This window comes from Pimephales promelas, chromosome 24, assembly GCF_988280905.1.
Source record: "Pimephales promelas chromosome 24, fPimPro1.hap1.1, whole genome shotgun sequence".
NCBI classification, from domain to species: domain Eukaryota; kingdom Metazoa; phylum Chordata; class Actinopteri; order Cypriniformes; family Leuciscidae; genus Pimephales; species Pimephales promelas.
Window position 1 is genome coordinate 11,020,890 of NC_142792.1, and position 14,430 is coordinate 11,035,319.

Below are 14,430 nucleotides of genomic sequence, written 5' to 3' on the forward strand. Positions count from 1 at the left end.
TGTGAAGAAATCTGACCGTACAGTTTTACGGCAAATAGGAAATTCACGCAAGTTTGTACAGCTTGTTCGTAACCACTAAATAGTTGAACACTGCCCTCTAGTGCCATAAAGATGCAAACTTGCAATGATTCGCCTCTTCTTTAATTAGTAAACATTCGCATAATGCTCAAATGAAATGTGTAGGCTACGAGAAAATACAACTTCATCCAAATTTATTTTGCACAGAGATGTTTGTTTCTTTTTTCCAGAGCAACTTGATATAAATTCAAGCTTTACATGTTTCAACACATTTTACAGTGCGTGTTCCCTTGAAATGACCCATCAAGCCACGTAGGCTACCAACAAATATATAACTTGTGTCTTATTAATCCACTCCGACAGAAGTGTCATCATGCCATCTTGTCCGCTACATAATCACACTAAAGCCTCAGTGTGGACAACGTGAGACCAATGAACACTAGAGGACAGTAGAAGCTAAAACTTCACACGGTGAAATATAAAACACGTGGAGAGGGAGGTGCAATTACGAGATGTAACGCAGCAATAACTAATAAAAACAGTCCTTGAACTTTTTATTAGTTTACTTCGTGAATTGTCAGTTATCTGAGCTATGTTTTTACATGTTCGATAATTCATCTGGCAACGTTTCTTTATTGCACAATTTTTTATTTGCTTTTGATTGGTCAAATTGCGGTCTGATATTCAATTTTATGCTATTCTATATTATATATATATTATTTTTATGGCTTTCCAAAATATCCCAATTGAAAAATCAGTGATTGAAATTCTGTTCTATTCTATATTCGTCTTTTGAATTTAAAATCGATATATTTTTATAGGCATACATGCTATCCGAAATGTAATATTATTCTATTAACATCCATTATAGCCTATTCACTTCCTTTCATGTTCAAAGTTAGTTAAAATCTAAATTAAAAAAGTTAAAAGCTAATAATATCAAATTCTATTAGCCATGTTATTATAAAATATAATTCTTTTGATACTTTTCTTTAGTATTTTCTGAATCTGATTCTGAGTTTTCCAAGTCATCTGAATCTTTTCGAAGTCATTATAGATATTTTGAAATGTCACTTTTGAATGTAAACATTTGTAAAAAAAAAAAAAAAAAAAAAAAAAAATCAGCTCTCGACTGAAAGTGACATTGGCCTTGGCATCTGTAATGCCGTGTGTTACGCGCCCGCTCCCCGCCCAGCAGTGCGTTATCGCGCGGAGATAACTCCGTCTTAACGAGAGGCTTCTCCGGGTGTGATAAACGGCAATCCAGTCCTCTATCTGTTCCTCTACAACCTTCGATCCCTGGAATTTACATAATTGCCCTGGGCGACCTAATGCTCGCACCTGCCGCGCCGCCGGTCAGTGTTGGTCTAGGCTGCTGCTCGCGCTCGCCATCATGACCTGCTGTGATCAGAGATGCGCGCTCATCACAGGGGCCGTGCTGGGCGCCCTGATCGCCGTGCTGGGAGGGATTCTCATCCCTGTGGGCAACATGGTGATTGAAGACACCGTCAACACGGTAAGCCGTCGTTTTTTCATATCAGTATTCGGCGCACATGCGTTTGCAGATTCTCCAGACTGGGGATGTTTTGGTAATGTTTTGGCTGAATTTTGGTAACTAATTTAGGAACAGCCCATGTTGGGTACAACGTACTATAATATATTTCTATATATTTTTTAAATGGAGTTTTGGGGTCAAGGGCATTTTTTTTTATAAATATGTAAGAATTTATTAATTTAGAATTTTAATTAATCATGTCCTGTCATAATGTTTAAAATATAGGCTGAAAAGCCATTGAAATGATGTCTAATGCAATTTAAATATATGTTGTATGTAAGATCTTTAAAAGGCAGGTTCCTGCCTAATAGTGTCAAGGTCAGTGATCGTGTGCGTGTTAAATAATCTGTATTTTTCTTCTAAAGCAAAAACATTAGAAATGTTCAGTAGCATCATAACCAAGATTGTAAGGTGTGTGCCTATACAGAAATTGACTGAAAATAAGCTCATGTTGAGAACTATTCATTGGATTGTGACAACTTGCCCCACCCTCCCCTATTTTTAAGTGTAAAAATGTATAACATAGGCTATGTATATAGAGTATCAAAAATCAAGTGTGTTTTGTGTCTTTAAAGGAAACGGTGTTGGAAAACGGGACTTTAGCATTTGACACCTGGACGTCTGTTGACGTAGACATATACAGGCAGTTCTGGCTGTTTGACGTTCAGAACCCAGATGAAGTTGTAAGTCAAGGGGCCAAACCTGTGCTGGTGCAGAAAGGACCGTACACATACAAGTAAGGCTTGTGGCCATATGGATACATATTCAATCTTTACTCATGTTAACAAAGCATTCTTAGTTTTCTCTCAAAGAAAATCCTTGCTCTTTAAAATTTACTTGACTAGACCTCTCTTGAAGAGTCTGAAATAAACAGAAATAATCTCAGTACTTCTTCCAAAAGCATAGACTATTTTTGCCTACTTCTAAAACGTACGACTGCTAAAATAAGACCGTATCAACATAATGCACTTCAAGCTTGTTCAAAAGTTTCATCATGCTGTTGGCATTTAATCTTTGTATGGGGTGTTGGGTAAGTTACTCTAAAAAAGTAATTAATTACTAGTTACTAATTACCTCTTCAACAGAATAATTAGATTACTGTACTAATTACTCTCTCTAAAAAGTATTTAATTACTTTTAATTACTAATTACTTTCAAAATCCCATATCAATCTCAACCAGCTGAATAAAACAAGGATAGACATGAATCTGTTTTAATTCTTTCAAATAAATACTATAAAATTGCATGAATTATCCTTAAACAAACCAAGGTGGAGAAGGTTACATTATAAAAACATACTTTTTAGCATCAGACAATACATTTTGATGGTCTGATCTCATGACATTTCACACTTTTTTCATACATATTTTACAATAATTCATACGAATTTGTATGAGTGCGGTCGTAATATTTAGACACCTCATAAAATGCATACGAATCGCTGTGAGATCGGATTGATCTATACACAGTATTTACCTCAATTACATCAGAAGTAACTGTAATTAAATTACAGATAAATGAAGAGTAATCCCTTACTTTACATTTTCAAGGGAAACGTAATTAAATTACAGTAACTAATTACTTAGTAATTATTAGTTACACCCAACACTGGGGGTAATGCTTGTTTAGTCTAGGTAAATATGACACGTGGTGATGTTATATATTCTTAAAATATGACATTACTTTCCTAGTGGTTTGATTTGCTCTCATCCTATCTGTTGTCTTCCAGGACACGTTTTATCCCCAAAAGAAACATCACCTTCTATGAGAACTTCACTGTGTCCTTTGTGCTGCCAGCAGGAGCCATCTTTGTGCCTGGCATGTCAGTAGGAACAGAGGATGACATATTCACATCATTAAACCTGGCTGTAGCAGTATGTATTTTAACCAGCATCTCTTGCCATCACTCTCTGCCCTTCTGTCTTCCTCCTCATCTCTTTTCCACCCTAGTTCTCCATGCCAAGTTAATGTGATGAGTAATCCTCAAGACTGGAGTAATGGCTGCTGAGAATTCAGCTTTGCCATCACAGGAATACATAATATTTTCAAGTATATGAACTGTTATTTAAATTTGTATAATATTTCAAATATTACTGTTTTTTTTGGGATATGATTGGTTATGGTTGGATATGACTGGTTTGTGAGATAAATCCTGTCTCTTCGCAAATCAGTCTGAATGAACACAATGATGCAGTTTAATGGGTAGACTGATTAAAAAGTAAGAAAACAACTCAACAGATATCACCGCTTTTCATGTCAATCAATGGACTGAAAACACTATGGGCCCTATCTTGCACCCGGCGCAAATGACTTTATACATTAACGCATTTATCATTCCTATTTTGCAAACGCACACGCACGTTCTTATTGGTTTATTTCCGTTACGCCCAAACCACACCTATGAATAATGAAGCTACTCCAGACCAACCCCTTTTAAACTTGCGCTAGGCGCAAGAGGCATTTATCCCGCCAGGAAAATAGCAACAGCGCCGGGATCCTCCCACAAAGTTACTTGTGTTTTGGGCTTTGACACTTGCGTTTCAGATGGTTAAAATAGGGCCCTATGTCTGAAATGGGGTTTTCAGAGCATCATTATTGATGAAAATAAGTTTATTATTAAAATGGCTGAAAATCAGTTCACTGATATAATACATGGTTTAAATTGTGCTTTTAGTTATTATTTTGGAATAAATGTAAAAATGCTTAAATTAATTGGATGAGATTTATGCTTAATGAATATAACAGTAATTGCATGTTTTCTTAGTCAATGTAAAAATACAAAATAGAATTGTATTTGGTGTCTCTATATATGTAATGTTTATTTAATCCTATGTGACAGCATTAAGTATAACTGTGACATGAATTTACATTTTTTATCTATCTATATATAGATATAAAGTAAACACATACTGTATATTAAATATGTTATATTAATCTTTAACTCTTTTAACTCATGTACTGACCCTTCATATTGATTAGAGTAGACTGTTCAGCATTGGCTGTCAGTTCTAAAGCAAGTCATTGTTTGCCAAATCAAAAGATAAAATGTTGATATCTGCAATTATCTGTCCAAAGGCAGCACAGCACTTGACTCTCTATGTTAATGCATAACTAACAAAGTTTTATGATCATCAATCCCATATTCACTGCTATAGCTTATATTTTTAATTTCAGGTGACGTTTAGTCAGATAAATGTGCTTTACAAGTAATAAATGCAAATAAACTTTATTTCAAGGTTTTATTATGCAGATACATTTATGAGTCTTTATTTTCTTCTCTTCCAGGGTCTCTACGGTTTACTTGATCATAAGTTGGCAAATTTGTTGATCCAAAAAGCCAATGCCACACTTTTCCAGAACAGGACTGTTAAGGAGTTGTTGTGGGGCTACAAAGACCCAATGCTGAACACCATGATGGGAGTTTTCTATCCAGTAAGGATGACGACACTTCGTTAGCAAAGCATTAACTTGCTAATAAATCACCTTTATAGCCCCATTGATTGATAAAGTGTACATAAGTTTATAAAAAAAAAAACATCTAGGTTCCGACTGTAACCTCTGTTCCCTGAGAACAGAGAACGAGACACTGTGTCGAATCGCATTGAGGAATGCCTCTGCCGTGAGGTCTTTAATCATTACATTCTTGGTATTCTTACATACATGTTTAATTGGTCATGTCCAAATTTGCAAATGATTTCGCACTCTCACAACACAATAAATCTTATGTAATTGCAGTTCCCTTGCAAATATACAGTAAACTCGCAATGCATCGAAACACATTGGGGAACGCCTCAGGCGTGACCGGTAGATGAAACTGCTATCGAATCACGGCAATCCTATTGACCTGTGAAAGCCCGTGGTCATCATCGTGCGACCCGGAAGTATAAAAGGGGCGCCTTGCAAACATGACATTCACCTTATCTCAAGGGACTGTTTGGTAGGCAGGCCCCGAGGCCATGAAAAGGAGATGCAATGTCTTGTTCCCTGTTCTCAGGGAACAGAGGTTACGGTCATAACCTACACACGTTACCTTTCGAAAGGGAGAGAGACACTGCCTCAAAACACATTGGGGAACGATATAGCAACGCGACCATGCTAAGGGGAGTGCATGCTGTGGCAGTGACAACTTTCAGAACCAACTAATTCAAATGAAATGCTAGAACCACTCACCTCACTCTGGGCTGTCAGTGACCGCATTCCCTACAGTCATAGCCCAAGCTACGAGCCTCACAGGAAAACCTCTATGAATGTAGTTTACCGAAAGTCTTACCTGGGCTTGCTCAAGGGCCTGGAAACACAGCTTCGAATTAGAAGGGGTCCCTTCTAGGGAATGTGGTTAGATAACCCGAAGGAGTCCTAGCCAATCACTATTCAGGGGAACATACTCACCCGAAATGCCACCAGGAAGGTCTGACCTGGCCTCACTTACATTGGATACTTCAGCCTGGCCAACTCCTTGTGTGTCCAAGCCTCTTCCTATTAAATAAGGCATCCAACCAGAGGGACTGCAAAGCTGACAGTTAACTACCCGGCCCAGATCTTAGAGACAGGGTATCCCGGAGAGTATGACTCAGCATGGCGCTTCCAAACCTTGCCAGTGTTTCAAAACACTGAGAAGGCCTAAGGACTGATCTAACTCAGAGGCCTCACAAGAGGCCTACGACCACTTGATCAGACTCAGGAGTTTGCGTCCTCATAGTGACCCTCTGTGAGGGGAGCACATGGCCCACCTGATCTCCCTGAGGGCTCAGGGATGGGGTGCATGAGAGGCGACACTGGCTCTCTGGCCCTGTCTACGGTCCTCAGAGTCTGAAGCCAACGTCTGCCCTGACAAGTTTGCAAACTTCAGGTGGCATTGATACATACCCATACTCTCCAATCCCCTCAACATCAGCGAAACTAGCTCGATGATGTCGGTGGATCTGGGCAGAGCATGTGTTCTTCCATGCCCTTTCGATCTTTGAACATCAGGAAGGAATGGAAGCCTTGTCTGAGCTGGTGGTCTATAGCCGAGGAGAAAAAGACTGTGAATGTCATGTTTGCAAGGCGCCCCTTTTATACTTCCGGGTTGCACAATGATGACATCATGGGCTGTAGCAGGTCAATAGGATTGCGGTGATTCGATAGCAGTTTCAGAGAACTGTCACGTTCCCCAGTGCGTTTCGACCCAGTGCGAGTTCCCTTTCGAAAGGGAACTGCAATTACATAAGATTTATTGTGTTGTGAGTGTGTAAAATAATTTGGAAATTTGGACCAAGTAAACATGTTTGTAAGAATACCAGGAATAAGAATGTCTGATGTAATAATTATAGACCCTGTGAAATAGTTTGACAAATTATATATTAAAACCTCGAAGATACATTGGAAAGCCAGAAAAGCTTTTAATTCTGACATTTTTTTTAGATCAGAGTTTAAAAATGCTTATGTTCCCAGTTGGTATTAACCTATTTGTTGTGGTATTTATGCTTTAATGCTCAAGAGAATGTACTTAGTTTTTTTGTTTTTTTTCCTTTTAGTACAATGACACCACAGATGGACCATACACTGTGTTCACAGGCAAAGATGACATCAAAAAGGTAGCCACCATTGAACGCTGGATGGGTGAAACGTAAGTATGTTACATTAGCATGAAGAGTATGTGCAACATGGAACATACAGTATATGTGATTCTTGTGGATGTGGATGTGGTTCACCAATTGTCAATAAATGTCTTTCTGAATTTTTTTTTTCAATTAATCACATTCATATATTAAACCCAACATTAGTAAAACACAGACTAACAAAAAAAAAAACTGTTGTACAGATCACTGAGTTACTGGAATGACTATTATTGCAACATGATAAACGGAACAGGCAAGTTTACCTCTAATATATTACATTTATATTGAATTAATTGTAATTATGTTACTATTGACAAATGAAAATATAAAGTATGACTTCTGTCTCATAGCTGTTGGCCTAAAATTGTTGTAGATGTGTCCTATACAGAAATAGTGTGCAGTGCTCAAAGTTTGCATCTGTTTATCATCTAATTATAGGGCCTTCAGCACTTCTAAGTCACAATTTATTCTGAGATTTCTTTTACAAATGTAATATTTCATAAATTATTTAATTGCTATTCACTTTTGTATTCAAATTCAACATGCCAACAGATGGTTCCTCCTTCCACCCGTTCCTGGACAAGAAAGAACATATCTACTTCTTTTCCTCTGATATCTGCAGGTATTTTCAGTTCATTCCCAATGTTCAGTAGAAAAAGTACTTAAACCACACTTATAAATTATGTCAGTGCCTCATAGATCAAAATATGAAACCAAATCATCTGCAAACAGCTGTTTGAACAGCATGAGGTGTCTTACTAATTTTAGACACCACAAATGTCATTCTGAACAGTATTTCTATTGATTTGTCATTTAACAAACTTCAAAATGTCATGCTTGCAAACTGCTTATGCTAGAATTCTTTACAATAAATGTCATTTAGTTTGACATGGTGTATGACATGTATACATGTATTTTATGAAATTTCACACATCTGCAATTTTCTCATAATCTATTGATTAAAGTCCCATTACCTCCATGATGGTTCATGCACTTTCATCTCTTCCCATCCGAGTAGATTTGTTTTAGAATCCTGATAAGATGTAATGAATCCAAGTTTAGGTTTCATGCGTCCACGCTTTTGTTTGTCATTACCACCAGAGGTCAGGCCACTCCTTTTCTTCTGTGGGGTCAGAGATGTCAGAAAAGATTTTAGCAATGCCAAAAATCCTTCACTTTCATGATAATACATACATCATCTGTGACTGGAGGAGATCAAAATGTTTCTTCTAGTCACATGATATGTTAAAAATGTATTAGAGACCACATGTTAAGGCTTGTTTTCATCCATGCATGTTTTCATCCATGCATAAAAGAAACGCTAAAAAATGCATATTTTTTTATATTTATTATTTTTTTTCATTTTTATTATATATGTTATTGCATATATACATATATATATATATATATATACATACAGTTATACATGCAGTTATTGCATATATATACAGTATATACACAAAATATTAAATTAAATGACACTTTTTTTCAAATATATAGCACACTTGATCAAAGCACAATATGTCACAAATATATTAATGTAATATAATGAAAAAATAAAACATATCCATTCATATTCATTATTGCTTAAAAGTTTGGGGTCAGTAAGATTTTTTTAAAATAAATTAATACTTTTATTCAGCAAGGATGCATTAAATTGCTCAATAAATGCTGTTCTTTGGAACTTTCTATTAATACAAAATTTAAAAAAAAGAAAAATTGAACTATGGTTTTCACGAAACTATTAATCAGTAGAACAGATTTCAGCATTAATAATAATAAGAAATGTTTCTTAAGCACCAAATCAGCATATTATATTGATTTTCGAAGGAGAATGTTACACTGAAGACTGGAGTAATGATGCTGAAAATTCAGCTTTGATCACAGGATTTACATTATGTTTTAATATTCACATTGAAAACATTTAAAACTGTACTAATATTTCACAAGATTACTGTTTTACTGTATTTCTAAATAATCAAATTAGCCTTGGTCAGCATACTGTAAGAGACTGCGTTCAAAAACATTAAATCTTACCGACCCCAAAGTTTTGTTTATTATATCAATTATAAAACAAATGATAAACATTCAAATGTTTAAAATGAAGACAAAAAGTATTTTGACACTTTGTCAAACAGTATAATAATGAACTGACGATGACGCACACATTGCCCCTTTGCAACGAATATTATGCTTGTCTTCTAGGGCAATATCTGCTGTATATGAGGGCACTGTGGACCTGAAGGGAATTGATGTGTATCGGTACAAGTTGCCTGCTGAAACTCTGGCCTCTCCAGTGGTCAACCCAGATAACATGTGCTTCTGTACAGACCCGGTGATCAGCAAAAACTGCACTACAGCAGGACTTCTCGACCTCACTGCGTGTAGAGGTCAGTGCTTTGAGCCTCTTATAAAGTCAGTTGAGACTAAAATGTATTGAATGCATAAGTCCTTCAAAATTTCATTTGTGAATTTGCCCATAGGAGTCCCAGTATTCCTCTCTCTACCCCACTTCCTCTATGGCTCCAATCATCTCATCCAGTCAGTGATCGGACTGAGTCCAAACCCTGATGAGCACTCCATATTTTTGGACGTGGAACCGGTGAGGAGCTCATTTCATTTTCTTTCTATAAAAGCTGGAAGCTTGGGCATGATATGATAATATAATGGTCATACATCTTGTGTCATTTGTAGATTACAGGTTTCACAATGAGATTTGCAAAAAGGCTTCAGCTCAACATGCTGTACGGGCCATCGGATGATATTGTGTATGTAAATAGAGATCCCACATTGTCATGAATGCCTTTGCTGAAATTCATAAATGCCTGGCCTAACATGATGTCTTGTGTATGTATTTTTTCTCACAGAATTTTGAACAAAATCACAGACCACACAGTTTTCCCTATTTTGTGGGTGAATGAGGTGAGTGCCAATGAAGCATCTATTTAAAGTCCAGCTAAAGCATAAGAGTCCAATAAAGAAACCAGGGGCCTATTCACAAAACATCTTAAGGCTAAAAGTAGCTCCTATCTTCCTGGGCCCGTATTCATTAAGAATCTTAGTGCAAAGAGTCGCTCCTAGTGACAAAACTCTAAGAAAATTCTTAGAAATGTGGGAGTTTACTCATAAATTAAAGAAAAAATCCTAGTAAAGAAAAAAGTAATTCTGAAATCATCTTAACCCTTAAAAGAGGTCTTAAAGGAGTAGTTTACTTTAAAAAAAAAAACTTTTGCTGATAATTTACTCACCCCCATGTCATTCAAAATGTCCATGTCTTTCTTTCTTCAGTCGAAAAGAAATTAAGGTTTTTGATGAACGAATCTTTTTTCGTGTCATTTGGTTCATTCAACGAACGAAATGAGCGAATTGACTCGGAAAAAGATTCGTTCATTTTGATGAACGAGTTCGAACAGGAGAGTCACAAACGCACATCACAGAACAGAGCAAGGTGACCATATAGTGACCAGGTGACAAGGTGACCATGAGCTTATAAAACTTAAACTTTTCTTCTTTTTTTTTAAATGATCGATCGTTTCGCTTGATAAGACCCTTAGTCATCGTCTGGAATCGTTTAAAGCCCTTTGAACAGTTTGCACTGAAGCTGTCTTTTGGACCGTTTGGTTACCAGTAAAGTGCATTATATGAAGAAAAATCCTGAAATGTTTTCATCATTCCAGGGGGTGAGTAAATTATCAGCAAAAGTTTTTTTTAAAAGTGAACTACTCCTTTAAGGTCAAAATTGTTTGGAGTATGGACGAGGACTTTTAAGAGGCTTTTAAGAGAGTTTCTTTAGCAGAGGAGAAAATGGCAGAAAGACGAAGAGGGAGAAGAAATGTGTTGCAGACAATGGATGACAGTGAGTTAATAAGATGTTATAGATTGAAACCCGGCCCGAATTTTCATTTAAAGATGGCCTTAAAGTTCATTCACCAAATTGGGCTAACAATAAACACTGCTCCTCTGTCCAGTCGGGCTTCGATTCCATGTTTGTACAGGCAAATGTTTATAATATATGCAAATGTGATGTGTATAGTGCGTGATTGTACGCTGTGGGTTATGAATATAGCCTTTAGATAGAATAAGCCCTATCTAGATCCATTATCTCCAATAAGTACTTTAGACCCATTGGGACCAACTGAGTAATTTCTGAAATCTTACATCTGATATATACGGATTTTTACGGTCCATAAACCGCTAATCCCACACATGCTGACCCATGGACCATCTGATTGTCTCATCAGAGCAGGATTAGGTGCCGCCTCGCTGCTGACTATAAGATTTGTGTCTCTTATTTGTGTTAGACTGCAGTCCTGGACGATGAGACGGCCGACATGTTCAAGAAAGAGTTGATTTCTCGAATCGACCTGCTGGAGGGGTTTCAGATCGGACTTCTAACGGTCGGCTCCATCATATTTGTCAGCTGTATGATCGGATTAATAGTGGTGTGCGAAAAAAATAAGAATCATAAAACTGGTTTGATTGCATAAAGGGAGGGATGCTTGGTGCTTTGTGTCTTTGATTTTTGATCGCACCCTTTGGGGGAATTGTATAGTGTAATTGTTATTTGAGCTCAGAGTATCGCAATTATGTTTATATCATTTTTATACTCTGCAATTTTGAGGAGAAAAATTATTTACTTTGTATTTGCTTGATATTGTATCAAGTCATACTTTTAGTAGTTATCAGGGTGAATATTCTGCCATTATGTGGTCATACTGTGGTTGATTTAAATTTGAAATAGTTTTGTATGTCAGCAGAATTCCAGTAAAACAAAGAACTGTGAAACTTAGCCTCATTGTTTTATTTCTTTTTTTTTCCCTGTAATTCCTTTCTGTACTTTTTGCATAGTAGTTGCTTTATACATGTCTCAAATCACGCATCAAGTTCTAGCTTCCCATGTGTAAGAACAACCACCAGCCTGAAGAACAGAGAAACAGAAGAAAATCGGGAACAGATTTCTCTGTTATATCCTGTAAATCCATACGATTTATTTTCCACTCTCCAATGGCCGCTAAATAGAAATGGGAGGGTTTGTAGAATAAGAGCGAGGCCTGCGGTTTTAGTGGGTCACAGGCTTGTTTAATATTAAAAGTAGGGCTGGGAGCACCCTCTCTCTGCTTTATGAATTATGAAGCGCCACTGGTTGTGGTTTGACCTGTGGGTTTTGAAATGGTAAAGGCCAGAGTGAACAGCATGCACTTTGTAAGACACACTTGGAGACAAATGTTCATAATGTGCATAATCATTAAAAAATAATAACATTCTGATAACTTCACAAGTTATATTGAGGCCGGCATACAATATACATTATATACACCATATTGATAACCGGTTGGTATTTGTTGGTAATAGTATATAGGCCTACTCATTTACCATGTTTTTTACGTCCATGCACCATCTAATTCTCACCCAAAAGCGATCTTTAAAAACACTAATAATTGAATAACAGCGTTAAATGTAATCTTTATTAAATCTCAAAATAAATTGTGTATTCATTTCCAAAGCTGTACCTATATTCACTTGTAAACAATTAATTTTAGTATTATAATGTTAAGATATCATCCATTTACCGGTATCTGACATTATTATTGTAAAGCATTTAAATCAGGCGATTAGGAAAAATTACTTTTAATGTTATTTTTATAATATAGGGTGTATATAGGCTAATTATAATATCGTAAAACAGTCAAAGCAGACTACCAGAGACAGGAAATGTTATATTATTTACATACGATTATAATAACTAGGCTATACTGTAATATTACACAAAAATATTGTTGATTTAATTTAAAGTAACCTCGTTGCCTTAAAATTCCGAGTTCATTGAAATTAAAAATTAATACAATGTTAATAGTTAATAAAGTTAATACAATGAACAAAAGCACAAATGTTGTGATAAATCATGAGTATATATATATATATACATATTTATATATATATATATATATATATAAAAGACAAAGTCGATATTGGCTACGTTTTTGCATTTTATAACAGCTGCTGCGACTCTTAAACTGTCCGATGTTTACTAATCTCGCGATAACTCTAACTGTTGAACGTCACCTGCTGTAACCAGGGCTGTAACCGGTAGGCTATGGCACGAGTTTGATGGTCAATTGTACAATTGCAGTCTAATTAATCGACAGCAAATGTAATACCTGAGTGAAGATGACCATAAACTGACTGGAGCAGCTCCGGTGGAAGATGACTGGATCTAAAACTCTGTAAGTAACCAAAAATACACATGAAAACTCAACAATAAGTTACGAGGCGACGGCGCTTTTAACGTTACGTTACGTGACAAACAACTGTCCAGCACGGTTATGTTCACACAACATTTATAAACCGAACATTCCTGGGCCATAAAGAATCTTAGTGCAAAGAGTCGCTCCTATTGACACAATTCTAAGAAAATTCTTAGAAATGTGGGCATTTACTCTTAAAATTAAAGAAAAAATCCTAGTAAAGAAATAAAGTAGCAGCTAACTAATTTAGAGAGTGTCTTCTTAAGGATGGCCTAGTGTTCATCCACTAACTGGGTTAACCACTAACAGCAAACACTGTTCCTCTGTCCAGTCAGGCTTTCTCGTCCTTCTGGGTTTTGATTCCATGTTTGTTACATTAAAACCAACATTCAAACCACCACTTAAATAGACATGCTTGCAATCAGTGTAATTGGAAAGAGTGGAATTTTTTTTTTTTATCATTCAAAGGCAATTAAAAACCTTATAGGAAATTAACAGTATAAAAAAAGGATTTATATACACATTTATAATGTGTGTGTGTGTGTGTGTGTGAGAGAGAGAGAGCCAATGGTAAAATAGATAAAATGTTGCATGTAATTTCAAAGTCGATGCTTAGAATGGGTTTATGCACGGCGGTATTTCCGGTGAAGGTTTAGTCCAATGCAACACCGAGAATATATATTGAATTTTATACTCCATGGTTATACTAAGTCACAAAAACAGACAAAACAGACACCCCTCGTTGTGTTTATGCTTCTTTTTAAAATTATATTAAATAAACATAACTATATATAAAATTACATCTAAACGTATGAAAGTTTCGTTTCAAAGACGGTTTTCCTCCGCTTTACTGGAGTATCGAAACCATTATTTACATCGACCGAGCACATGCATCATTCACCCGTAAAGGTAATGGGCGTGAATTTTCCGGATAATGTGCATCACACAGTTTAGCCAATCACAACACACCGGCCGAAACTAACCAATCTCTTGTAAAGAGTCCTAAAACATG

At 36.3% G+C, this 14,430-nt stretch overlaps 1 protein-coding gene across 1 annotated transcript; it reads left to right on the top strand.

Annotated features, from left to right (window-relative positions):
* Positions 1-1,206: 1,206 nt before the first annotated feature.
* On the top strand, positions 1,207-11,962 carry cd36 (CD36 molecule (CD36 blood group)). The gene is made up of 12 exons (XM_039668236.2): positions 1,207-1,534; positions 2,149-2,309; positions 3,303-3,447; positions 4,859-5,005; positions 7,090-7,181; positions 7,377-7,426; positions 7,726-7,795; positions 9,379-9,563; positions 9,657-9,775; positions 9,868-9,941; positions 10,041-10,095; positions 11,475-11,962. Exons 1-12 carry the CDS (start codon positions 1,412-1,414, stop codon positions 11,658-11,660), a joined length of 1,407 nt encoding a protein of 468 aa, XP_039524170.2. The 5' UTR covers positions 1,207-1,411; the 3' UTR covers positions 11,661-11,962.
* Positions 11,963-14,430: the final 2,468 nt, after the last annotated feature.